Source organism: Aethalodelphis obliquidens, unplaced genomic scaffold (assembly GCF_003676395.1).
Source record: "Aethalodelphis obliquidens isolate GAN/ISIS:26980383/991018 unplaced genomic scaffold, ASM367639v1 scaffold8, whole genome shotgun sequence".
Taxonomy (NCBI): Eukaryota; Metazoa; Chordata; class Mammalia; order Artiodactyla; family Delphinidae; genus Aethalodelphis; species Aethalodelphis obliquidens.
Window position 1 is genome coordinate 57,742,435 of NW_020837952.1, and position 27,587 is coordinate 57,770,021.

Consider the following 27,587-nt stretch of genomic DNA (forward strand, 5'->3'; position numbering starts at 1 on the left):
CGTCTCCCTCCCCCAGAAAGTAGCCCATTGAACACAGAAATGTTTAATGATAAATACGAGAAGGGTGGACTGGCTGCCAAAGCAGGGCCTCCTGAGCCCCAGAAGCAGCATCCTTCTCTTTAACACTGCCGGTCCAGCTGCCTGATGCTTTACCTTCTAGGTGTGAGTGAGGAGTCTCTGGCCTCTAATAGAGCCTTGCACAAAGCACAGAACTATGTGCTATGCATGTGTGACGATGCTTTGTTAAATATATACAACACACTCTTTGTGCAAGGTGTCATTAGAATGTGGACATGCTGGGACAGAAGGACAGTGGCTGAGGGAGGACGTGGCAGGGCAGGACAGCCATCTCTGCCTTTTTCACTCAGACTCTCCTTGGTTGACAGGTTTGTCTCAGAGGCAGAGTTATTCATGGCTGTGCGAAGCTTCCTCCTGTCTCTGCAGGACCAGGGTGAATGCCCTCCACTGGTGGTCTTCAGAGCTTCCATCTATCTACTTGCAATCTGCCAGGACAAAGACGGTGCGCTAGATGAGGTATGGACCAAAGTGCCTGGGGCTTTTCTTCCTCCTCTTGCACCTCTTCACATCATGGTTCCTTGGGAGACTATGATGATGTATATATAGAGAAGGTGGGTGGCAGAGAGAGAGTGTGTGTTGGGGGAGTGGGGGAAGATAGAGTGCTGATATATACATAGCCCTTGTAACTTAGCCAATTCTCTCAACAGTACTGGGAGGCAGAGATTATTATTTCCATTTTATAGATAAGAAAATCAAGACTTAGGTTAAAGTATTGATAACTTTTGCTAGGTCACACAGTTAATTGATGGCGTGACCAGGACTCCAGCTCAGACTTGACCAACTCCCAAGGCTCTTTTCTTAGTACCACCTCTGGTTTATGCAGGAGGAAAGAGGTGTGAGGTGTCTCCAGGTAACAGTTTATCAAAGTGTGTTGCCGGCACCCAGATCATTGTTAACCAGGCTGGTCTTGGATTGCTTTGAAGGTGGTTATATGTTACAAGTTTTCTCTCTCTAGCTTCTTTATAAACTCTCAGGGGTGGAGGACTATGTGTGATTCATCACTGGATCTGTCACCTTTTCCACTGAAAATTGCTTTTATTCCTTAGATGTGGACTCTTCAGCCTCAAATTAAGGACTCTCTTCCTTCACTGACTATTAATTTTGCCTTTTTAAAAAAATTACTATTGGGTCAAATGTGACATGAGCAGACCTGGTTTAATCTGAATGGAATCAGGAAGGTATAGTAGAAGTGCAAGTGTTCTCAAGTAAGACAGATGTAGGTATATAATGTCCCATTGTCTCTCTTTTTGTGGTATTAGCAGCCATTGGTGATCATTCCCTAGATCCTTTAATTCGTTAGGGATTGCAAAATATAATATCCTAATTCTGTCATTCTCTCTTTGTTTATTAACTGGACTATTTGTATAAAACAAACTTCTCTCACCAACTATTCTGTTACTCTGAATGATAGATTGTATAGGAAGCATAGAGTGAATGTTTGATTCTTTCCCTTTAATTACCAGTTTTCAAAAAAAAATGAGTTGGTTGCCTAGCACTCTCTAAAAGTGACCAAAGAGATTTTTTTAGTATCATTATGAGCTCATCGATTTAAAAATATTTGATGGTTTCAATCCACTATATTATCCTTTTGAGGATCAAACCGTCCTATCTTTGGCCAGTGGGAGACTATTCAAGGTTGCTCCTAAGCCCTTTTGACACAACCTTAGTGATCTTTGACACAGAGTTTGAGTTTTCTTTTCTTTTTTTAAAAATAAATTTATTTATTTATTAATTTTTTATTTTTGGCTGCTGCACGTGGACTTTCTCTAGTTGCTGCGAGCAGGGGCTACTCTTTATTGTGGTGCGTGGGCTTCTCTTTGTGGTGCTTCTCTTGCTGCTGAGCATGGCCTCTAGGTGCGCTGCTTCAGTAGTTGTGGCACGTGGGCTCTGGAGTGCAGACTCAGTAGTTGTGGTGCACAGGCTTAGTTGCTCCATGGCATGTGGGATCTTCCCGGAACAGGGCTCGAACCCGTGTCCCCTGCATTGGCAGGCAGATTCTTAACCACTGCACCACCAGGGAAGCCTGAGTTTGAGTTTTCTAGTATCACAAGATGCTTCAGGCATTCCTGCTCTCCCATCCTGTCTTGATCCTACCCAGTTAGGCTTTCACTCTTACCATATCCCTGAAAATGCACTTGTCAAAGTCACCAATAACAGAGACATGGCTAAAGCCAATAGTCAGTATTTTAGTCATCATCTTGCTTGACCTATCAACAACATCTCTTTTCTTTGAAACACTGCTTTTCCTTGGCATCTAGAATACCGGGTATTCCTAGTTTTCCTCCTACTTCTGTGGCAGTTATGTCTCAGTGTCTTTTGCTGATTCTCTTTTATCGCCTTGACCTCTAAATGTTGTAGTACCTCAGGGCTCAGTCTGTGACTGCTTTTCTTTTTTCTCTAAATTTCCTGCTTTGATGATCTCATACAGTCTCATGGTTTAATTCATGGCTGGATTAAACAAGATCACTCTGGCCACTAGGACAATATAACAGAGGAGTACAAGGTTGAGGATGCAGAAACCAGTTAGGAGGCTAAAGCAATAATGTAGGGAAGAGATAGTGGAGTAGGTGGTGAAAATTGTCAGCTTCTGGATATATTTTCAAGTTGGTGCCATAGGATCTCTTGATGGACCAGTGTGAAGTATGAGAATAAGAGAAGATAAAAGGATGTTTTCAAAGATTTTGGTTCTCATGAGGGTCAAAGAATTGTTGGATTGAAATACTAGAGGGAGTGAGCTGGAAAGATAGGAGGGGTGGTGGTAAAATGGGTTGCTTGAAACTGGGATTATTTGGGAGGGTGCAGTTCTTCGTAATGACAAGGTCTAGATACATGACCATGGGAATGAATGGCTGAGGCAGGTAGAGGAGATTAGAAGGAGGAAGTAAGAGAATTTAGAGGCCAAGGTTTTCGAACTAGGGAAATGGAGTGAAAATAGCCCCCCTTGAGAGACTGTAGGCAAAAGAGGTTTTTGGCAGAGAATCAAAGCAGCAAGGTGAAGGGAATATTCAAAGAGGTACAGGACATAGGGAATTTGCTGATAACTGTGAGTGAGTTCTAGAGGGCACGTGGAAGGGTTGTGGAGCTGTGTAAGAGTGGGAGATGGGATTTAAAGAGGGCATGTCCTGAGCCATATGGGGGTGACCTGAAATTTCTGGGCTTTCTGAGGTGACTGATGTAAACGGGGGAAAAGGACACAATAGGAATAGTCCTGATGGCTTCAAGACTAATAATCGTGGCAAGATTGGTTCTTGGGGGCCCTCTCTTCCCATCTACCAGTGGGTGTGGAGACTTAGAAGGTAGTTATGGAGGAGCTCCAGATTTCCCCTGTTAGGTGTGAATCCATAAATGATATATAACATTGTTTTGCATTTTAAAAATTCTTATATAAATATATAAATGGCAATATACAGTCACAACTTGTTTTTTTTTCACTTCATTTTTGTTTTTCTATTTTTATTTATTTATCCAGGTTTTTAAAAAAATTGTGGTAAAATACACAAACATAAAATTTACTATTTTAACCATTTTTAGTGTACAGTAATGGTATTGTGTACATTAATATTGTTGTGCAACCATCTCACCACCATCTATCTCCAGAAATCTTTTCATCTTGCAAAACTGAAACCCTATACCCATTAAACAATAACTCCCCTATGTGCATTGACCACTTATCATGTGCCAGGTGCCAGGTGCCATGTGGGTCCCTGTCAGGGTTGAGGTGAATCAAACAAACTCCCTGCCCTCAGGGAGCACCAGTTTGGCAAGAGAGACAAAAAGATCTCCTACAAGGCAGGGAACAGCTGCAGTGCTTCCTGGAGCTGGAGGACCATTGAGAGCTACGAAAGCACAAGGGGCAAGAGGTTGTGTCCGATTGTGGCATCAGAGAGGCTTCGTGGAAGAGATGGAGGTAGTGAAGGGAGAACTTTCAGGCTGAGCGTAGAGTAAGATTTAAGATACAGAAGTGGGGAGTTACCCAGTCTATCCATTCAAGGAAGGAAGCCTAGTTTAGTGTGGCTTGGCTAGGTCATGTGGGAGAAGGAGTGGAAAGAAGCTGGGAGGTAGACCTAAGTCTTTAATAACATGCTCGAAAAGGAAATTAAGAAGATAATTCCATTTACAGTAGCATTAAGAAATTAAATATATAGGAATAAATTTAACAAAAGAAGTGCAAGGACTTGATCACTGAAACTCACAAAACATTATTGAAAGAATTTAAAGAATACATAACTAAATAGAAAGACAACCTGTGTTCATGAATCAGAAGACTTAATGGCCAGTTATAAGACAAATAAGTGCTGGGGATGTAATGTACATCATGATGACTACAGCTAACAATGTTGTTTTGTATATTTGAAAGTTGCTAAGAAAGTAGATCTTAAAAGTTTTCATCACAAGGAAAAAACTTTTGTAATTATGTGAGGTGATGGATGTTGACTAAACTTATTGTGGTAATCATTTCACAATATATACATTTATCAGATCATTATGTTATACTCCTTAAACTTATACAATGTTATACATCAATTATATCTCAATAAAATTAGGAAAAAAGAAGACAATAGTGTTCAGATGGCAGTACTCCCCAAATTGATCTATAGATTCAACATAATCTTGATCAAAATCCCTGTTGCCTTCTCTTTTGTTTTTTTAAGATTTAATTTTATTAATTTTTGGCTGCGTTGGGTCTTCGTTGCTGCACACAGGACTTCTCCAGTTGCAGCAGGCGGATTCTTATCCACTGTGCCACCAGGAGAGTCCCTGCCTTCTCTTTTTTTGTCCAGAAATAGACAAGTTGATCCTAAAATTTATATGGAAATGCAAGGGACCCAAAATAGCCAAAACAATCTTGAAAAAGAAGCACAAGGGCTTTCCTTGTGGTACAGTGGTTAAGAATCCGCCTGCCAATGCAGGGGACATGTGTTCGAGCCCTGGTCCGGGAAGATCCCACATGCCACAGAGCATCTAAGCCCGTGCGCCACAACTACTGAGCCTGCACTCTAGAGCCCACGCGCCACAACTGGTGAGCCCGCGTGCCACAGCTACTGAAGCCCGTGCACCTAGAGCCCATGCTCCGTGACAAGAGAAGCCACTGCAGTGAGAAGCCCGTGCACCGCAACGAGGAGTAGCCCCCACTTGCCGCAACTAGAGAAAGCCCGTGTGCAGCAACGAAGACCCAACACAGCAAAAAAAATTAATAAATTTTTTAAAAAAGCACAAGGTTGGAAGACTCACACTTCTTAAGTTAAACTTACTACAAAAATAGAGTAATCAAGACAGTGTGGTTCTGGTATATGTCTAGCATAGACAACCAGATCAATGGAATACAACTAAGAGTCCAAAAATAAACCCATATTTTATTTTATTTTTATTTTTTTTTGCGGTACGCGGGCCTCTCACTGTTGTGGCCTCTCCCGTTGCGGAGCACAGGCTCCGGACGCGCAGGCTCAGCGGCCATGGCTCACGGGCCCAGCCGCTCCGCGGCATGTGGGATCTTCCTGGACCGGGGCACGAACCCGTGTCCCCTGCATCAGCAGGTGGACTCTCAACCACTGCGCCACCAGGGAAGCTGAAACCCATATATTTTTAAAAGGATGCCAAGACAATTCAGTGGGGAAAGAATAACCTTTTTTTTTTTTTTAAGAATAGCCTTTTTAATAAATGGTGTTGGGACAGCTGGATATCCACAAGCAACAGAATGAATTTGGACCCTTACCTCATACCGTACACAAAAAATAAATCAAAATAGATCAAAGACCCAAATGAAGAGTGAAAACTATAAACTATAAAATTCTTAAAATAACATGTTAAGGAATTTGAGCTTTGTAATATGTACAATGGGAAGAGATAGGTTTTTGAGGGTTAATAAATGATTCAGAACACCTGCCCTTTGCTTTCTCTGTGCCAGGTCTTAGGCCAAGTGCACAGATCAATCTGCCGCAGTCCCTGCCCTCAAGCATCTCAAGTCTAGTGTGGGAGGTGGACAAGTACACGCTGACAATTATGATACACTGTGGTATCATTATAGAGCTGGGTTTCTCAGCCATGGCACTATTAACATTTTGCACAGTCTAACTCTTTTCTGTGGGAGGCTGTCCTGTGCATTGTAGGATATTTAGTGGGATCCTGCTCTCTCCTACTAGATGCCAGTAGCACTCTCCCAATCAAGACAATCAAAAATGTCTGTAAACATTTTAAAATGTCCCCTGAGGAGCAAAATCACCCCCAGTTGAGGACCATTGTTATAAGGTAAGCACAGTGAGGTTTTCTTTTCTCTAGAGGGTGCTGGGATGAGCCAGTGTAGATATCCTGGAGCACTGAGAAGCCAGTACATTTTTCCCGCTACGTCTTGGCTGTCTGTGTTTGTTGGGGATTGGGGTCTCTTGAGTCCTCTGCAAGGTGTATTTAGCCCCTTTCTTCTTTGCCTCCAGGCTGTGGTTGGCGCCATCAGAAAACTACTAGAGGGCATCCCGGACCTGCACCTAGTGTACACCCACCACCCCCTCCTGCTCAGGTTATTCCTGTTGTATCCAGAGCTGATGAGTAGGTTTGGGCACCGTGTCCTGGAACTTTGGTTCTCCTGGGAAGAGAGCATCTGTGAGGAGCTGGATGATGTCGCCTCTGCTGGGCAGCCCACCCTTCCCGCCAGCTTAGCAGCCCTGTTTCATGTGCTCAGAAGCAGCCCCAGCACCCTGCTCATTTTGCTGGTAGGTGACCACTTGCTCATTTCTACATTCAGAGATGGTGGGCCCTCTCTCTCTGGGAGCTGGTTTATTGAGGTCAGGAGGCACCCGCAGCTGCTTCTGCCTGCCTCTGGACTTATCACTGTTTCCATGTGAGTAGGAGGTGCTTTCGGCTGGCAGGTGCCTGGTTTCTGTAAGTCTATACCCTTTCTTAAGTCTGATGGAGGTCGGCTCACTGAGAGATATGTGCCTCTCTAATCCCCAGGGGATATACCTATGAAATGCTGACCTCAGTCACCATTCCCTCCCGCCTCCCTGTCTTCTCTTAAGCATATTCTGTTAACAAGGGTTTGATGTCATAGGGGAGCCCTGGGGCACGTAGATGAAGATGTCTGATAGCAGAGGGACTCAGCCTCTTTTCTACCATAACTCTCAGGATAATGTTACATGTGCAACACCCTCCCTTAGGCATACCCAGAATTTTTTTGTCATGAGTTTATTGCATATTCCATTGCTTTTTTTATGAAGTAAGACATTCCTATAATTCCTATAATTTCTGTCAGGTACATCAGTTAGATAAGTAAGCTGCCTGCTGTCTGGAGTTTCTAACACACTGACTTTAATTCCATCTTTTTTTCCTCATTATTATAGAGATGACTGCTATAATTTATATATATATATTAAAAAGGAAATTTTTTACACATTTGACAATTTGTATTTAGTGACCAGTTACTAGTTTTAGGTCCCAAACTGAGCACACTAGCATATGAGACACTCTTTTTAGAACCCCTGCCTTCAATGCCAGTTACTTGGCTCCCCACCCCTTAGTCCTGGAAGAATGACATAGCCCTTTAGAGAAGAGTGGGTGTTCCTTTGATATTCTTATCATCAACAAACACGATTCCCTGACTTTATTGGAGTGACTGTGGTGGAAATAACACCTGCATATTATATATCTCACATCCTTAGTTACCTACATCTGTCTGTATTCACATTCTCATGTACACACTCCCCACTCAGACTTAAATCTTCACCTTTTTCCCTGAGATCTGTCGTCTTGTGAAATCACACACGTGTTGGCTTGATAGGGGCCACATTCATGCTTTGGCTCAAATTCTTCCTTGGAGGAGGAAGAAAAGAGAAGAAGGAACGGGTTAAAAATAAACCATTAGTGCATAGGGAAAGAAGAAAAGATGGGATGCCAGGCAGAGTAGCAATGGACAGAGCTAAGATACTGGATTTTCTTTGCCAGGTAATGTATTCAGGGTCAATTCCTCACATATAACAGGTACTTATAAATCTTTGCTGACCTATTGAGTTAGGGGTCTGGACAGATCTAAGTGTCTCAAAAAAGAAAAATTCAGATCTTCTGAGAAAGATACTAATCATGGTATCTTATTTTTTTCTTTTTAAACAGATGAAGAAATAATAGGTTTAGAGAGATTTGTCCAAGGTCACAAGAGCTGAGATTAAAACCCAGATTTTGACTCCCTAATGTTCTTTCCAGTAAACTCAGCTAAATTCAGTGTTTCATCTAATGGGAGAGCTGTTTGTTTGAGCACTAGGGATATAGGGATGAATTTCACCTAGTCCCTGCCCCATGGGCCAGTGAGAGACTCAGACACAACAAACCACTAACAACTGGAAGATGAAGGCTTCTCTGAGCTTCGGTTTCCTCACATGCATAAGGGAGATAACATGGGGATAAATGAAAGAATGTATAGGAACACTTGTGATATGCTATACAGGGTAGACTATCATTCACTGATTATTGACTGACTCTGAACCGGATAATGTTAATCTCACAGAGGCTTATTGAATTGCCAAGGTCATATAGCTAATAAAGATCATAACCATGACTGGAGCCTAAATTAATGAGTTTTTCACTAAATTAGATCCTAGAAACATCAGTGGTAAGAAAAAATAGCAAGGAACAGCTTTGTTGTTTGTTCATGTGTATATAATTCCTACCATTTCTCCCCAGCTTCTAGCCGCAGGAAAGGAAAGAGTCTAAAAATATGTGGTGGTACCAATTTCTGTTTTTGATATGTGTAATTAACAGGTGAAAACAAAGCTGTTAATTGCCACTCTTACCAACGCGTGGTCTTTCATGTAGGTTGTTTATGTGTAAAAAACAGCAGCTCTGTTTGTTCCCTGCTTGGCCACATCCCTCTGGTCGGTCCAGTCCCAGAGAGTTCTGGACAGCTCTGGACAGGAGAGACTGTGGAGTGGGCCATGCTCCACCCAGAGCCTTCCCACTGACCCATATGGTGGGGTGCACTCCTTCCCCTGGCATTCAGCATGGTTGCCAAATGCTAAGTAGCCCCCTTCCTTTTGCACTAACATTTACTAACTCAGGTTTCTAAGGGACCAGCTCTGGCAGTCAGGCAGCTGTGTGCCAGTGAAGGAGCAGGAGTGGGAAACTGGTTTGGCCTTGGGCCCTGTGACCTTGGGCAAATCACACGTCATCTGGGCTTTAGCCTCATACTCTGTAAAGTAAAAAAGGTGGTGGAAATGAACCTCTAGCCCTCTCATTCTGAGATCCTTTCCTTCCAGAGATGTTTTCTGAGTCCCTACAAGGTAACAAAAATGAAGCCAATCTCATCCCTGCCCTTCATTAAATCATAGTGTAGTAGAACTTACAATGCCACTGCTTTTTTGATAGGCAAACTACTTAATCTGTCCCAGTTTGCTCATTTGAAAAATCGGGGTGCACCTACCTGGAAGAGTTATCATGAAGATACAGATAATGTATAAACAAACATACAACTACAGTTTAAACACAGCACAGTACCTGACATTATCAGGCCCTAATTGAGTGATTGCTATTGATAATGTCAACAAAAATTAATCAATAGTCAATCTAAGAAAGAAATGGAAAATTTTATTTGAGCCAACCTGAGGATTATAACCCAGGAGACAGTCTTTCAGAAAGCTCTGAGGGAAATTCCCTGGTGGTCCAGTGGTTAGGACTCTGTGCTTCCACTGCAGGGGGAAAGGGTTCGATCCCTAGTTGGGGAACTAAGGTCCTGCCAGCCACGTGGTGTGGCAAAAAAAAAAAGGAAAGCTCTGAGGACTGTTCTGCCTGTAAGAGGTCAAAGCACAGTGATGTAAGTTTTTGAGACAAATGATGTGTTATTGACAGTTTACACAATCCAGATCTACACGTACAAAGCAAGTAGTGGGTCACAGGTCATCGTGGCTCCTTACAAGATTAGGAAGGAAATTATACCCTAAGGAGTTGTGCGTTGTGACCCTTGATGAGATTAAGAAAGAATGTTGTCTCCTAAGGAGGTCTGGTTAATGCAGATGCACAGTATACGCCAAAGGGGAGGGAGGAGGCCCAAACGAGTAGAAAAAAAATTTTGTTAATTTTTCTCATCTTGCCATAAAATATGAATTATTTCATCAATATTTTAGTTGTTTCTCTGGCAGCTGCGGAGGTTTTTAAAGAGCCAGGCCCAGACACCCCTGTGCTACCCAGTGATCAGCCCATCTGGATTTGTCTGGCCAGTTGCCCTGTAATCATGTCTCTCTGTGTCAGAAGTTGTCTTCCCTGGAAAGGGAGTCTGTGTGTAACCTTGGTTTCATGACACCCAGCCCTAACTGGCCTGTCCAATGGAATTGGCTTGTTTGAGCTAGAAGGTGCCAGGAGCTATCAGTAGGATAGCCTCTGGTGTGGCTTCTGCTGGCTTTGCCTTTAACATATACTCATTAAAATACCTCTGAAAGCAAATAAAAAGCAATGTTCTTTCCCACCTTCTGAAACCAAGGCCTTTACACCTTGGGGCAGAAATAGCCAGATGCCATGGCAGAGACAGGGCCTGATCTGGTCCTTGCTTCCCTTCCTGTACCCTGAATCTGTCCTAACCCATCCTCTGCCTGCCCTGTGACATCTCCATTCCCCGCCCCCTTCTCCCTTAAGGCACCCTCAGGTCCCCTGTTCTGAAATAACCTCTTCTTGACCCTGTAATTCCATTTACAAGAGAGAGGCATCCCGGAAAGTAGAAAGAGCTTTGGGCTTGGAGTTAGGAGACCCGTATTCAAATCCTAATTGTGCCACTTACTAGCTTACATGAAGTTTGGCACATCACATAATCTCTCTGAGCCTTCATTTTCTCCTATTTAGGATAGACTTATTTGACAGGATGATGCATGGTAGATGCTGAGTGAGTGCTTCTTTCCACAGGTTCTGTGACACCATCATTTGGGACCCTTCCCCAGCTCCTCTCTTATTCAGTGTCCACCTGTCCCTAACCATAATGCCCTCTGAGCTCTGGCTTCCTTCTCTCCTGCTCAGGACCTCATCTATTCCAGTCCAGTGGACACAGCCCGCAAGGTACTGATCGTCCTGAGGACCTTTTTGAGGAGGAATGAGGATGTCCAAGTGGGTGGTCTCATCCGAGGCCACTTCCTGCTGATCCTACAGCATCTGCTGGTGGAACATGGGTCCTCCCCATCAGAAGGTCAGTCTGCAGCTGCTGGGGGCATGTATTGACCTGAAGGTCAGACAGAAGTGGCATCTCTGCCCTGATGAGGTCTGCTCTAGGAGAGAGAATCAGAGTTTTCCATGCAAAAGAAAAGTCAGAACAGTGGGGCATCAAACTAAACTTTATCTCCTTCCTCTCATTGGAGAGTGGGTGCTCAACATATTTGGTTTGTGTATGTGGTTTGAGTGTGCTTATGTTTAATGTCTGCATGGGTGAGAGTGTTTGATGTATGCATGCATGTCCCCACCCTGCCCAGCATGTGCTCAGAGCTGTTTGTCACAGGAATGGCAGCCTCCAGTTGGGAAGAAAAAAGGGGTAAATACTGGGGAGGTCAGAGAGGCAGCAGCAGCCAGCAGGGGCTGGGAAGGGGGTGGATCTGTGATGTATTGGAAGCTCCTGGTGAGATCCAAAAGGATGGTTTCTAAATCTGGAATGGGACTCCCTGGAGTCAAGGAAGCTTGATATTTGGTACAGTATGAAGACACTGAAAGACTGGGATTGGTCTGATTACTCTCAGAAAGTTGAATTTTTAAATTTCAAAGCAATTAAGAGGAAGTAGGTAGAGAGCTGTGGCTCACTTGGTCCAGTTCTGATTGAGGACGGCGGTTTGGAGGTATGTTTAAGGGTATTTAGAAGAGCTGAGTCTTTCTTTTTCAGGGAAGGACAAGCCACAACTAACTAATAATAGTGTTTAAGAGCCATGAGATTTCTTGGAAACACATAGTGGAATGACTGTGAGCACTGGATTGAGATTTGGGTTCAAGTCCTGGCCCTGGCCCTGCTGCTGTGGGGCCTTGGAGATGTCACTCAGCCTCTCTGGGCCTCAGTTTTCTTAACTGCAAAATAGGAATAACAATCCCTACTTCACATGATTTTTAGGATGATTAAGTGAAATAATGAATTCCTGGTACCCAACCCAGAGCTGGCACTCAGTACGTCAGTTGCCCCTCTTCTAAATGAAGAAGGAAAAAGACAGGAAATAGGGGTAAATCCCAACAAACTATTTACCGCTGGTGGGTCGTGGGTGCCTGTCTGACCTTAGGGTGATCTGATGGTCAATCCCCCTGACCAGCTCTCCTTGTTTCTCACAGCCTCGGGGAACCTGCCTTTGCTGCTGAGCCTCCTCTCCTTAGTGCAGCTGAGAAACGAGTCAGAGCAAGAACTGGACAGCATGGCCATGAAGCTCCTTCACCAAGGTGCTCTGGCTGCTTGGGACAGTGCCTGAGGGCCTGGGGCTGGGCGTGCTGTGGGTGTGCTCTCAGTGGTGCTGGCCTTGTTCCTTTCATCCACCCTTTCATCTTTTTGGAAGAAGCTAGTGGATCAGTCTACTCCTGTGGGCTTTTTTTTTTTTTTTGGAGGAGAGAGAGGCTTATTGCAGGGCCGTGCAAGGAGAATGGGGACTCATGCTCCCAAACCCTGAACTCCCCGAAGGGTTTCAGCGAAGAATTTTTAAAGGCAAGGTGAGGGATGAGGGTTGCAGGGTATGCAATCAGCTCGTGCACAGTTCCCTGATTGGTTGATCTCCTGTGGGCTTCTTGATAAAGGACCTTCCAGAACTTTCTCTGCTCATTCTCTGGTAATGTTTGGAAAATCAAAAAAAAAAAAAAAAAAAAAAAAATCATTGTGACAAGCTCCAGAATCAGGAATGCCTGGGTTTGTTCTCAGCTTAGTCATTAATTATGCAACCTTGGGCAGTCACCTTGCCTCTATGAGCATTTGGTTCCTCATAGGTAAAATAATAATGCATACCTGATTTAGGGTTACAAAAATAACCGTAGATGTAGAATGCCACAGGATGCTTGGCACAGAGTAGGCCTTCATTGGGTACAATCCATGTATCTTCATTTTTCCTGGCACAAACTCAGTTTTCCACTTCACCCCACAGCTGACTCAGGATCTGATGATCCAGTCACAGTTCTCTAGGCCTCTTTTCTACCCATACTTCAAACCTCTCAGGACCTTTTATTGCTCATTAATGCGGTCACTAGTTCATAGGCAGTACCCTCAGGAAGATTTGTTGAAGCAAGGTTGAAATTAATAGGAGAAATGGTGTGTCCTCAGTACCTGTGGACTGTCAGGTGGCCAAAGGTGAGGATGGTTTTTTTCCCTGCCTGGAGCCCAAGGCTTCTCATGAGAAGATCAGTGTCTAGCTAAAAAAGAGCCTCCAGGCCTGACCTGGAGCTGGTCATGGCTGCCTATCTTATCAGGTTAAGGATGATGCTCAGCTGGGAGGGAGGTCTGTGTGTGACAAAAACAGCCATCAAAAGGGCCTCTAGGGAATGGACTTGAGGACACGGGGAGGGGGAGGGTAAGCTGGGACGAAGTGAGAGAGTGGCATGGACATATATACACTACCAAATGTAAAATATATAGCTAGTGGGAAGCAGCCACATAGCACAGGGAGATCAGCTCGGTGCTTTGTGACCACCTAGAGGGGTGGGATAGGGAGGGTGGGAGGAAGATGAAAGAGGGAGGAGATATGGGGATATATGTATATGTATATGTATAGCTGATTCACTTTGTTATAAAACAGAAACTAACACACCATTGTAAACAATTATATCCAGTAAAGATGTTTTAAAAAAAAAAAGCAGTAATCTAAAAAAAAAAAGGGCCTCTAGGGAATTCCCTGGTTGTCCAGTGGTTAGGGCTCTGCACTTCCATTGCAGGGGGCATGGGTTTGATCCCTGGTTGGGGAACTAAGATCCCACAAGCCATATACTGTGGCCAAATAAATAAATAGAAAGGGCCTCTAACAGGGAGAAATAATAGGCTGAAACATACACGTGAAGTGAATATACATTTATGTATAACCCTTGAGTACTTTTATTTGAGAGCATTGAGGGTAGAGGACTGTAGTTCACAGGTGAGGGTATGGTTGGGGGGCCTGCTTGTCTGGTTGACCACAAGCCGAGTAAAGTCAAGTGTGCTGTGGCTGCCAAAAAAGTGAATGGTGGGGCAGACAGCAGAAGCAAGAAGAACTATGGTCCTGCAGCCTGTGGATCAAAAACCACATTCACAGAAAGATAGACAAGATGAAAAGGCAGAGGGCTATGTACCAGATGAAGGAACAAGATAAAACCCCAGAAAAACAACTAAGTGAAGTGGAGATAGGCAACCTTCCAGAAAAAGAATTCAGAATAACGATAATGAAGATGATCCAGGACCTCAGAAAAATAATGGAGGCAAAGATCGAGAAGATGCAAGAAATGTTTAACAAAGACCTAGAAGAATTAAAGAACAAACAAACAGAGATGAACAATACAATAACTGAAATGAAAACTACACTAGAAGGAATCAATAGCAGAATAACAGGCAGAAGAACGGATAAGTGACCTGGAAGACAGAATGGTGGAATTCACTGCCAGGGAACAGAATAAAGAAAAAAGAATGAAAAGAAATGAAGACAGCCTAAGAGACCTCAGGGACAACATTAAACGCAACAACATTTGCATTATAGGGGTTCCAGACGGAGAAGAGAGAGAGAAAGGACCCAAGAAAATATTTGAAGAATAGTCGAAAACTTCCCTAACATGGGAAAGGAAATAGCCACCCAAGTCTAGGAAGCACAGAGAGTCCCATACAGCATAAACCCAAGGAGAAACACGCTGAGACACATAGTAATCAAATTGGCAAAAATTAAAGACAAAGAAAAATTATTGAAAGCAGCAAGGGAAAAACGACAAATAACATACAAGGGAACTCCCACAAGGTTAACAGCTGATTTCTCAGCAGAAACTCTACAAGCCAGAAGGGAGTGGCATGATATACTTAATAAAGTGATGAAAGGGAAGAACCTAAAAACAAGATTACTCAACTCAGCAAGGATCTCATTCAGATTTGATGGAGAAACCAAAAGCTTTACAGACAAGCAAAAGCTAAGAGAATTCAGCACCACCAAACCAGCTCTACAACAAATGCTAAAGGAACTTCTCTAACTGGGAAACACAAGGAAGAAAAGGACCTACAAAAACAAACCCAAAACAATTAAGAAAATGGTCATAGGAACATACATATTGATAATTACCTTAAACGTTAATGGATTAAATGCTCCAACCAAAAGACACAGGCTTGCTGAATGGATACAAAAACAAGACCCATCTATATGCTGTCTATAAGAGACCCACTTCAGACCTAGGGACAAATACAGACTGAAAGTGAGGGGATGGAAAAAGATATTCCATGCAAATGGAAATCAAAAGAAAGCTGGAGTAGCAATACTCATATCAGATAAAATAGACTTTAAAATAAAGAATGTTACAAGAGACAAGGAAGGACACTACATAATGATCAAGGGATCAATCCAAGAAGAAGACATAACAATTATAAATATATATGCACCCAACATAGCGCCTCAATACATAAGGCAACTGCTAACAGCTGTAAAACAGGAAATCAACAGTAACACAATAATAGTGGGAGACTTTAACACCTCACTTACACCAATGGACAGATCATCCAAAATGAAAATAAATAAGGAAACAGAAGCTTTAAATGACACAATAGACCAGATAGATTTAATTGATATTTATAGGACATTCCATCCCAAAACAGCAGATTACACTTTCTTCTCAAGTGCACATGGAACACTCTCCAGGATAGATCACATCTTGGGTCACAAATCAAGCCTCAGTAAATTTAAGAAAAGTGAAATCATATCAAGCATCTTTTCTGACCACAACACTATGAGATTAGAAATCAATTACAGGGAAAAAACGTAAAAAACACAAACACATGGAGGCTAGACAATATGTTACTAAATAACCAAGAGATCACTGAAGAAATCAAAGAGGAAGTCAAAAAATGTCTAGAGACAAATGACAGTGAAAACACTACGATCCAAAACCTATGGGATGCAGCAAAAGCAGTTCTAAGAGGGAAGTTTATAGCTATACAAGCCTACCTAAAGAAACAAGAAAAATCTCAAATAAACAATCTAACTGGGCTTCCCTGGTGGTGCAGTGGTTGAGAGTCCGCCTGCCGATGTGGGGGACATGGGTTCGTGCCCCCCGTCCAGGGAGATCCTACGTGCCGCGGAGCAGCTGGGCCCGTGAGCCATGGCCGCTGAGCCTGCGCGTCCAGAGCCTGTGCTCCGCAATGGGAGAGGCCACAACAGTGAGAGGCCCGCATACCGCAAAAAAAAAAAAAAAAGGAATGGAGACTTAGGTAGGTTTCATATCTAGGATGGTGGGGGGCAGGGGAGCAAAGAGAGGTAATTCCCAAGAGGAAAGAGATGTGCTCTGTAGATGTCTACTCTCCAGGGTAGTAACTGCTCGCTGAGGGCTGGCAGAGCATGAAGAGGCGTTTAATCTTGCCATGAGAGATTAAGGCTTCATGAGGGAGGTGAACTTTGAGCTGAACCTTGATTGCTGAATAGGAGGAAGGTAGTTAGCCAGATGGAGGTGATGTGAGAGAGAGAATACGGCAAGTTTAGGGAACTGCACGTTGACGGTTACAGAGCTCCCCTGTGAAGGTGGTGAGTGCCCTGTTGCTGGAAGAATTCAGAGACTGGATCTTCTTTCTGCTGATGGTGGCAGGTTGGCCTATATGACCTCTGCAGACTCTCCAACCTGGAGTCTGTGCTGGCATGAGCGCTCTCATAGGATGCCTTTTGACCACCTACACTTGTGCAGTCTGTTCTAATGTGCAGCTGTGGGCTGCTTGCCTGATGTTTGTTCAGGTGGAGGGTGTGAACATACCTTCGGGTTTGTCACTGTTTCTTTCCACTGGCCGTAATATCAGGGGTGCTTAGTTTGTGGTTGGTCCCCAAGACTGACATCTGAAATTAGCCAGTTGAGGGCCACTAGCTGTAAGAAGTGTGTGTGAGTGCTGGTGTGTGCTAAAGCCATGGAGTGCTGAGCACTGGGGCTCCAGGGCACTCTCATCTCTTGCAGTGAGCAAGCTGTGTGGGAAATGCAGTCCCACTGACACGGACATCCTGCAGCCCTCCTTCAACTTCCTGTATTGGAGCCTTCATCAGACCACGCTGAGCAGTCAGAAAAGAGGTGCTGGGGCCTGGGCTGGCATAGTGAAGAGGAAGGGTGCTGGGCAGTGTCTATGGCCCTTGCTGCCCTCAGTTTTTCCATCTAAAAAAAATTAAAAAGGGGGTGTGTGGCTGGATCGGATGGTCCTAAGGTTCTTTCTGGTTCCAGTAACCTGTGGTTCCGAAATGGAACTTAGAGCCTTAAACTGATCCTTTTGTTCATTCACCATGTGTGTATGAAGCACCCATCGGGTGCTAACTAAACACCGCCTGCCCTGCCCAACCCTCTACAGCTGCTGCAGTGCTCTTGAGCAGCACGGCCCTGATAGAGCTTCTAGAGAAGACGCTGGCCCTCACCTGGGCTGAGGAGGGCTCCCCCAGGACCGAGCTCCTCTGCTCCGCCTGGCTGCTCACTGCCTCCTTCTCTGCCCAGCAGCACGATGGCAATCTGCAGGTTAGTTTCTAACCCCTGTTGCTTTGGGGCATGGGTGGCACTCAAGGAGTGACAAGATCTTGAGTTCTGATCCCAGATCTGTGGCTTAGTAGTTGTGTAACCTTGGCAAGGTATTTAACTCTCTGAGCTTCATTTTCCTTGCCTACAAAACAGGGAAAAAACATTCAAGGCTGTTGTCAAGTTGGTTTACATTAATCCATTTAGCACACATGGATCACCTGCATGCCAGGCTGTATTCTAGGCACAGAGGAATAAAAAATGAATACAGTATATACCCCAGACTTGGGGAACTTGTGTTGTAATCTTTAAGCAAAGCCCTAAAAGGTAAGCAAGACTGTACCCGGCTAAAATAGTGGGGGGAAGGGTGCTCCAGGCAAAGAGAATGATATGAACACAGGCCTGAAGCTGCACAAATTTAAGACTTGGTATATATATTTGAAGAGTGGTGAGGTACTGCGTGGCTGGAGTGTAGGGAATGGACTGTCAGACTGGACAAGAAGGCAGAATCCAGCATGTGACCTTGAAGTTGTGGGTGGCAAGCTGTGAGTGCCATACTGTGTAAGCTGTCATGTGACTGTTTGAGAAGGTGATGCAGGGAACAGGAGGGCCATGGACATATCCACAGAGCACCCCGTTTCCTCGCAGCCCCTCCCTCTTGTATGACCTTGTCATCCTAGTGCCCTGCATGAGCTCCTCTGTGGGCTGCTTCACAGTCAGGTGTTTCCTCCCTAAGGCTGGCTGCCCCTAGTGGACAGAAACCATCTCCTAGCCTTTGAGGTATCCTCACACTGTGCCCAGCTCTGTGCCAATCTAATGCCAGGCACACACTCATTTGTGTAGAAGTGAAGTGAGTTTTCAAGTTTGGCCTCTAGGGTTTCAGTAAGCTGTGGCACATCTACGCTATAGCAGATCTTCAGCTAGTTGCCAATGGGGTTGATTTGGGACAGGAACCTCTCCTACTTTCCTATGTGCGGCTATTGGGCCCACCCCTCCCCCTGCAGTCACCTGCCTGGATGGAAGCCTGCACCTTGTTTTTGGTTCTGCCCTGGCCCTCAGCTCATAACTAGCCAATTACGTAACTATCTCTACTCTACGTTCTCCCCTCTGCCCTAGTTCAGGCCTGATCATTCATCCTCACCACTGATATGGCCTATTCACAATCTTCTGGCCTCCAGCCTCTCCCTTGCTCCACCGCTCCTATCCCTATGGCCACGGTCTGTCCACACTTACCCTCTGCTCACTGTCCTTCAGCAGCCTTTTTGTTCTCCTCATGGCTGCTGAGACCCTTCCTACCAGGCCCCTCTGCAGCCTTACTTTCTGCCATTCTACCCTCCTTTCCTGTCTTCTGACCAAGTGTTTGCTCTTCTCCCAGTCAACTGTGCTCTTTCACATCTCAGTACATTTTTTGTTTGTTTTTGGTTGATTTTTAATAGCTATTATTTTTAGGACAGTTTTAGATTTACAAAAATATTGAGCAGATAGCACAGAGTTCCCATATAACCTCCACACACAGCTTCCTCTGTTTACATCTTAGATTAGTATGGCATCTCCATACCTTTATACAAGTTGGTTCTTCTGCCTGGAACCTGCCAATTCCACCAGCTAACAAGCATTTTTTTTTTTTTTTTTTGGCTGTGTTGGGTCTTTGTTGCTGTGCGCGGGCTTTCTCTAGTTGCAGAGAGCGGGGGCTACTCTTTGTTGTGGTGGCTTCTCTTGTTCTGGAGCACGGGCTCTAGGCGCGCGGGCTTCAGTAGTTGTGGCTCGCGGGCTCTAGAGCACAGGCTCAGTAGATGTGGTGCACGGGCTTAGTTGCTCCATGGCATGTGGGATATTCCCATACCAGGGCTCGAACTCGTGTCCCCTGCATTGATAGGTGGATTCTTAACCACTGCGCCACAAGGGAAGCCCTAACAAGCATTTTTGAGGAATTGCTTTGTGCCAAGCACTTGTAGATCCAAGTAGAGGAAAAGCTGCCTTCAGGCAGCGTATGTTCTGGGTAAGGAGAGCAGAGCAGACTCACAGCTTTGAACCTGTCACCCAAACTAACCCCTCAGTATGGTCATTGCTTTGACATTAAGGAGCATATTCACGATGCTGGTCCTCAGCTCTTCTTCATGATAGCTCTGGAGAGAGTGAAAGCAGGTGGCACTGTTCCCTTTTCATAGGTGAAGGAAGTAAGGCAGGCTGAGAGAGGTGCAGTGCGGTGACTTGCCCACGGCCATACAGCTGGCAAGTGGCAGAGCCAGGATTTTGATTCCGGGCCATTGGACTCCAGATCTGAGTTAGGTGGTTGGTGGGCTCAAGAGGAGACTGACCCACAGCTAAGGCTGGGGAAGACTCCCTGGTGCAGGAGCTCTCTGAGGATGGGGGACACTTGGGAGAAGCAGGGTTCTCCAGGTCTGGGCTTGATTTTCCTCCTCAAGCTCCTGAATCCAGGATCGGTGAGGCTCACAAGACTCTGTGTGGCCTCCTCTGTCCTTCTGGATGCAGCGGGTATGTGTAGGGGGGGTAAAAGATATTGTAGCAGGTGGTTTTCTGCCCAAGCTCCCAGAATGTGGGGGTTATCCCTTTACCCTCTGCCCTGCCAGGTTCATCAGACACTGTCTGTGGAACTGGACCAAGTATTGAAGGCCCTCAGCTTTCCGAAGAAAAAGGCTGCGCTGCTCTCAGGTGTGGGACCAAGGGCCTCTAGCAGGAGAGGAAAAACCTTTCCCCTAGATTCTGAGATGAGACCACCCCACCCAGACCAGTCCGCGGTCACCCCTTTATTATCCCCGTGGTCTTCCCCATGACAGCGCTGGTGGGGAGGTGGGGAATGAGGCAAGAACTGGGTGTAAGGCGTTTTCTACTTTCAGCTGCCATCTTACGCTTCCTGCGGACAGCCCTGCAACAAAGCTTCTCCTCTGCCCTGGTTGCTCTGCTGCCCTCAGGGACCCAGCCACCGCCAGCCCCTGAGGACACTGTCCTGGCTCCACTGGGAACATCACAAGTGCTGTCCCTGGTCATCGGACTGCAGAACCTCCTGGTTCAGGTAAGGCCTTTGTGGAGTGGGACCCTGGCAGTGGAGCCTGCTTCTCTCAGGATGACAGCAGAAAGGGGTGGCTGCCTGTCAAGATCCTGGTATTCCCACTAAGGCCTAGAGAGAGGTTTGACTGGTTTTAAAGTTTCAGTGACAGAAATGAAACTCAAATTGTCTCATAACTGAGAAGTCCAGGGGTCAAAACTGGCTTCAGGCACAGCTGGGATCCCAGAGGCTCAGACAGTGTCATCAGAACTCTGTCTCCATCTCTTGGCTCTGCATTTCTCTCTCAGCTTTATTCTCATGGGATTGGTAGGATGACCAGCAGCAGCTCCTGGCTTATGTCCTTCCAGCAGAAAGAAAGTTCCTCTTTCCTCGTAGCCCCCAGAATTGAGTCTCATTAGCCTGGCTTGGTAATGTGGCAGTCACTATGCCCAAAACATGGGATGCTCTGATTGACCTGCCTTGGGTGAGTGTCCTCTCCTGGAGGCTGGGGCATATGGTCAGCTCTCCCTAACTCACGTGGACTAAACATAAGAGAGGAATGGTTCTGCAAGAGAAAACTGTTCTTAGAAGGAGGAGGAATGGATCCTGGACAAGCAAAACAGTAGATGTCCACCTCAGAGGGGTTTGTGTTTTACAGTTTAGAGGATTCTTGGAGATCATAGTTTATCCAGCAGTCACATACTGTGAAGGGTGGTGGGGGCATGGAGATCGATCAGATTCCCGCCTTTGAGAAGTTAACAGTTTCAGGGGGCGGTGGATGGTGCCATGTGGATAAGAGGTGCTAACACAGAGTGGGCAGTGCTGGGTTGAAGGGAAGCACTGCACAGTGGGGGCACAGGACGTACATTACAGGCTGGTGTAGGGCGACTGTGAGGCTGGCTGTCAGAGAAGACTTTCTGGGGGAGGTGCTTGAGCTGGGCTGGAAATATCAAGTGACTTGTCCTAGGTCCCCGAGGGTAGGGGGCATCAGAGATGGGATTGATCTTGATGGCAGCACAATTTCGTCCTCTGATATGGACTCATTCCCTGTCCTTGGCCCTCTGGCCCATTCCCACCCATGATTCCCTGAGACCTTCTTCTCTTTCAAGGAGCTTATTGTCTGTTATTTTCAAATATGAGCTGGTCACTGTAGGGTGACCAAGGCCCCAGATGTTTATGCTGTTTTAGTTAGACTTGGACTCTCTTTTCCTGCTCCTTAAAGCTTGCCCAAGACCGACGGTCACAGATCCACGTGGTCTGGTCTGATGGCAAGGCATCATGGGCAAGAAGAGGGAGGTGGGGGCAGCCAGCAAACGAGTGAGAGGAGTTGCAGAGACTTCCTGGGGGGGGGGGGGGGGGGGGGGGGGCTGGATAGGGGGGGTCCGGGGGGGGGGCCGGGAAGGGGGGGGGGGGGGGGGGGGGGGGGGGGGGGGGCCTTGATATGAGTGGTCTCCGCTGGCCGCCCAGATAATGACAGACATATTTGATATGGCTGTTGATTGTGGGAGATTATGTTCAAGGATTGATCCCCACTGGGCCTGTGCACAGGTTGGGGGAAGTGGGGAAATGTGAGGATGTAGAGAAGGCTCCTGAAGTGGGCGCTGTGCGGATGCCGTGTCTTGTCCTGCCAGCACATCTATTCAAAGGCTCTGTGCTCTTCATGGATCAGACCTCTATCACGTATAGCACTTATCTCTCTCTGTTGTGAGTTCCCATTTTCATATCGGTCTTCCCCAGGCTGTGAGCTCCTCAGAGGAAGGGACTGTGTCTGGTTAATCTTTGTGTCTCCTTCCCCTTGTGGGTTCAAATCCAGTTGGGAAATCACGAATCAAATGAGAACCAAAGCATCAGCTTTATTGCTGACAAACACCATAGTAGAATGTAGCTGGGACTTAAGGTCGGAACGGGCTTTTTTTTAGTCTGAGATTTTTCAAACATACAGCAAAGACGAAAGAATTTTACAGTGAACACTCATATACCCACCATGTACATTCTTCCATTAACATTTTACTATGCTTGCTTTATCATATCTTATCCAAAAGGATTTTTTAACTACCCTCCTTCCCTTGGGCCAGACCGGGAGCCCATAGGCAGGTAAATTGTGTTTGCATTTCCAATAATGTCCATGTTGGACACTTAGCCAGCTGGCCAAGATCTTAAGAGTCTGAGTTCCTGGGAGCATGACCTTTAATACCTTAGTCCTGCCCTGATGGCTCAGTAGGTGTTAAGCTAGCATCTCACTTGTTAGATAAATCTCTCGTTGGGTGAGGAGAAGCCAGTTAGAGGTGGGAGGAAGGGCAAATGCTTTCTCTCCAATGTTTCTGAAAGGGCTGAAGTTCCTGTTTTTTGTTTTTTGTTTTTTTTTTTTGTTTTTTTTTTTTGCGTTACGCGGGCCCCTCACTGCTGTGGTCTCTCCCGTTGCGGAGCACAGGCTCCGGACGCGCAGGCTCAGCGGCCATGGCTCACGGGCCCAGCCATTCCGCGGCATGTGGGATCTTCCCGGACCGGGGCATGAACCCATGTCCCCTGCATCGGCAGGCGGACTCTCAGCCACTGCACCACCAGGGAAGCCCTGAAGTTCCTGTTTTAATATTCAAAACAGAGAGTGGGAAAATGATTCCCTTATACTCAATACCCAGCATAAAGCCTCCCACAGAATTGGCATTCAGTAATGTTTGTTGAATGAGTGAATGAGGACGCAGAAATGAATATGATGCTGTTTCAGCCATTTAAGCACCCACAGATTGCAGGAAACACAAGAAATTATAATTAATGGCAAAATGACCTATTATTTGAATCAAGGAAGGCTCCACAGGAGAGGTTACTTTTGAACTGGCTAATCTTAGGTACCTGGGAAAAGGGTGGAAGTGCCCACTGGTTAAGAGTTAATTTTAGATTAGAGAAGGAGAAAGGGCACAAGGCCTAGGGTTTGTTTCTAGACCTGCCACCTACCACTCAGGTGTCCTCAGGTCAAGTATTTTCTCTCTGGGCCTCAGTTTTCTCAGCTGTAAAATGAGGTTAGTGAATTAGCTCAACCACTTCAAACTGTAGGTCTTAAAGACCTTACGGATCCTGTGAAGGAGACTTAGGGGTTGTTAAAGAGCGATAGTGTTTCCCCTATTATACGTTTCACTAAGATATTCACCATTTTTTAAAAAAATATAACAGAGTTATTTTAGTATAGGATCTTAGTAGAATTTTAAACAGTGGGAAGAATATTTATCCTATGATTTACCTGTATAGTATAAATACATAAATAAACAAGTCATTGCCTGGGATTAATTTCGAACTGATTTTTTTTTTTTTCCTTCAGTATAGTCACCATTTTTTGAGTGTTAACTCTGTGCCAAGCACTGGTTAAACCCTCTGTATGCATTGCTCATCTTACCCTCTTGGCAGCCCAAGTAATCCTTTTATCCCCACTTAGCAAAATCAAGTAACCTTGGCCAGGATCACACAAGATGGTAAGTGACCAAGCAAGGCTTCAAACCCAAGTCTGCCCCATACGTTAACCTCCAGGTTGCTACCTTCCAAAAAATAGCATGAGGAGAGCATAGGATTTTTGTTGGTGTTGTTAGTTTGTCTTTACATTTTAAAAAATCAGTTTTATTGAGATATAACTTACATGCAATAAAATTCAGTGATTTTAAAATGTACAACTAGATGAGTTTTGACAAACATATACAGTTTTGTAAACACCACCACAATCCTGGTATAGATTTCCATCACCAACAAAAAGTTCCCTTGGACCCCTGTTTAGTCAGTCCCCTCTCCCCATCCCTGACCCTTGGCAAACACAGATCTGCTTTCTGGCACTACAGTTTTACCATTTCTAGAATTCCACAAAAATAAAATAAAATTCCACATAAATAAAATTAAAAAAATAAAATAAAATTCCACATAAATAAAGTATGTGGTCTTATATGTCTATCTTCTTTCACTTAGCTTAATGCTTTTGAGATTCATTTATATTGTGTTATCAGTACTTCATTTCTTTTTATTGGTGAGTAGTAGCCCCTTATGTGGCTATTCCACAATTTGTTGATCCACTCACCTACCGACAGATATTTGGGACTTAAAGATTTTTGGCTATCATGAATAAAGACTGGAGTACAAGTCTTTGTGAATATCCATTTTTATTTCTCTTGGATAAATACCTAGGAGTGGGATTGGTGGGTCAAATGACATATTAGTTTTCTATTGCTGTGTAACTACATATCACAAATGTAATGGCTTAACACAACACCCATTTATTATCTGACAGTTCTCTACGTCAGAAGTCTGGGTGGGCTCGACCAGGTTCTCTGCTTAGGGTCTCACAAAGCTGAAATCAAGGTATTGGTCAGGCTGGGTGCTTATTTGGGAGAGCTGGGAAAGAATCCACTTCATCCTCCTGTTGGGGGTGGGTGGGTCTTTCAGCTCTTTAAGGCTACACACATTTTTTCTCACACAGCCCCTCCATCTTCAAACCAGCAATGCATGTTGAGTCCTTCTCACACTTCTGGACTCTCTGGTTCTTTTTCTGCTACCAGCCAGAGAAAACTCTGCTTTTAAAGGACTGGTGTAATTAGATTTGGCCCACCCAAACAATCTCCCTTTTGCCATGTAATGTAACCTAATCACGGGAATAACATCTGGGAGCAAAGGTCATGGGACCATCTTAAAATTCTGCCTACCACATATGGTAAGTGTATGTTTAACTTTATAAGAAACCATCAGACTGGGACTTCCCTGGTGGCACAGTGGTTGGGAATCCTCCTGTCAATGCAGGGGACACGGGTTTGATCCTTGGTCTGGGAAGAACCACATGCCACGGAGCAACAGAGCCTGTCACCACAGCTGCCGAGCCTGAGCTCTAGAGCCCATGAGCCACAACTACTGAGCCTGCGTGCCACAACTACTGAAGCCTGCGCGCCTAGAGCCCGTGCTCCGTAATAAGAGAAGCCACCACAATGAGAAGCCTGCGCACCACAATGAGGAGTGGCCCCTGCTCGCCGCAACTGGAGAAAGCCCGTGTGCAGCAACGACAACCGAACACAGCCAAATAAATAAATTAATTTAAAAAAAAAAAGCCATCAGACTGCCATTAGTGGCTGCACCATTTTTCCTTCCCATCAGGAGTGCATGAGAGTTCCAATTGCTTCACATTCTTGCCAACACTTGGTACTGTCAGTCAGTTTTAGCTGTTGATGAGTGTGTAGTGGTATCTCAAGGTGGTTTTAATTTGCATCTCCCTAACCCTAAGTTCTTTTCTTATGCTTATTAGAGCATAAAATTTTGTTTGATGAAAGGTTCTGCTGCTTTACAAAAAGATTTACATGCATTGGCTTAGATAAACTGTGTGGCTCTTACAGAATCTGTAATCTGTGAATCTCTTAATGGGGCCCAGGGCCCATCCTTTTCTGAAGCAAAACAGTCTCTCAAATGTAGGTAAATCATCAGTATAATAAGCACCGTGCTTTGTGTGTGTGGGTGAGAGATGAAACCAACAAACATTTCTTGATTATCTACAGAGCCACAATCCCAAATCTGAAATTCTGAAATCTAAATTGTTTTGAAAACCAAATGTTTTTTTCTTGGTTGGCACCAAAATCCACTGGTAGCAAAACCGGACGTGAACTTCTGTGGGGTTTTTGTTTTTGTTGTTTTCTTGCAGAAGGACCCTCTGTTGTCCCACGCTTGTGTTGGCTGCCTGGAGGCCTTGCTTGACTACCTGCATGCCCGGAGTCCAGACGTCGGTAGAAACCCTCCCCATTCTCTGATGTTCCCATGGGGGAGATTGGACGGGGCCAGCACCTGCCACCCTCCCACCCCAGACTCCCATCCTCTGTTCTATGATTCACACTCATTTTTTTTGGCCAAGCCATGTGGCTTGCAGGATCTCAGTTCCCCAACCAGGGATTGAGCCCAGGCCATGGCAGTGAAAGCCCAGAATCCTAACCATTAGGCCACCAGGGAGCTCCCTGATTCACACTCATTTTGTTTAATTCTTTTAACAATACTGCAAGGGCACTACCATGCCCATCATACAGATGAGGACACCGAGGTTCAGGGAGGTTAAGCAACTTGCCCCAACCAAGGTCACATAGCTCTTAAGTGGCAGAGCTCTTCCTGTTGCCTGCCTCCCACAATAGTGGGATATGTGGTCTCCCTGTGCCAGGCAGCATGGGTGGATAGAAGCCCAGGAGAAAGAAACGCCCTGGGGTCAGCTTGTCCAATGCCCTGCCTTTGCTGAGCAACCCTTTTTTGAGCCAATAGGAGAAAGTTTTCTTTAGCAATGTTTCAAGGCCTTTAGAAAAGCAGCATTAACAACACACGGTTGACTGGTGTTTCCCATAGCACTCCATGTGGCCTCCCAGCCCTGGAATCGGTTTTTGCTATTTACCCTCCTGGATGCTGGAGAGAATTCCTTCCTCAGAGCTGAGATCTTGAGGCTCATGACCCTGGTAAGTGCAGAAAGGATGGTCCTGTGGTCTGAAGAATGCCATCCTCCAAGAAGGTAGAGGGGCTGGATGAGCCTTCACCCTACAAGAAGCCTGCCGAGGGAATTCCTCTGAATGCCCACATCTCCTCTGCCCAGACTACCCAGACATTCTTTCTCATTCACTCATGAAACATTGACCAGGCCTGCCCACCACCTGCCAGATCCTGTGCTAGGTACCAAAGATGTCAGTGAGCCAAATGTTCTTCCTTAAAGGTCCCTCAGTCTAGAGAAGGAGATAGACAAGGAAATTCATAGTTAAAATATGGTTATTAATGGAAGAGTAGAAGATAATGCTAAGTGCCTAGAACATGGTAAGTGCCCACTGAATAAACAAGGCAGCAAGCCTGTGAATGATAGTAAAGTGGATCAATGAATAAATCAATGGTTGGTGTAGGAACCCAGAGAAAAGAGTAA

General features: G+C 45.2%; 1 protein-coding gene across 1 annotated transcript in view; it reads left to right on the forward strand.

The window, feature by feature from the left end:
- The window catches only part of MEI1 (meiotic double-stranded break formation protein 1), a 64,342-nt gene that overhangs the window by 34,796 nt on the left and 1,959 nt on the right, over positions 1-27,587 (forward strand). Inside the window, exons 19-28 of the mRNA XM_027107825.1 lie at positions 387-534; positions 6,507-6,782; positions 11,059-11,224; positions 12,340-12,444; positions 17,143-17,253; positions 17,525-17,685; positions 20,274-20,355; positions 20,541-20,716; positions 26,346-26,427; positions 27,029-27,135. Of these exons, the coding sequence (XP_026963626.1) occupies positions 387-534; positions 6,507-6,782; positions 11,059-11,224; positions 12,340-12,444; positions 17,143-17,253; positions 17,525-17,685; positions 20,274-20,355; positions 20,541-20,716; positions 26,346-26,427; positions 27,029-27,135 (1,414 nt within the window). The remainder of the gene's footprint in view (positions 1-386; positions 535-6,506; positions 6,783-11,058; positions 11,225-12,339; positions 12,445-17,142; positions 17,254-17,524; positions 17,686-20,273; positions 20,356-20,540; positions 20,717-26,345; positions 26,428-27,028; positions 27,136-27,587) is intronic.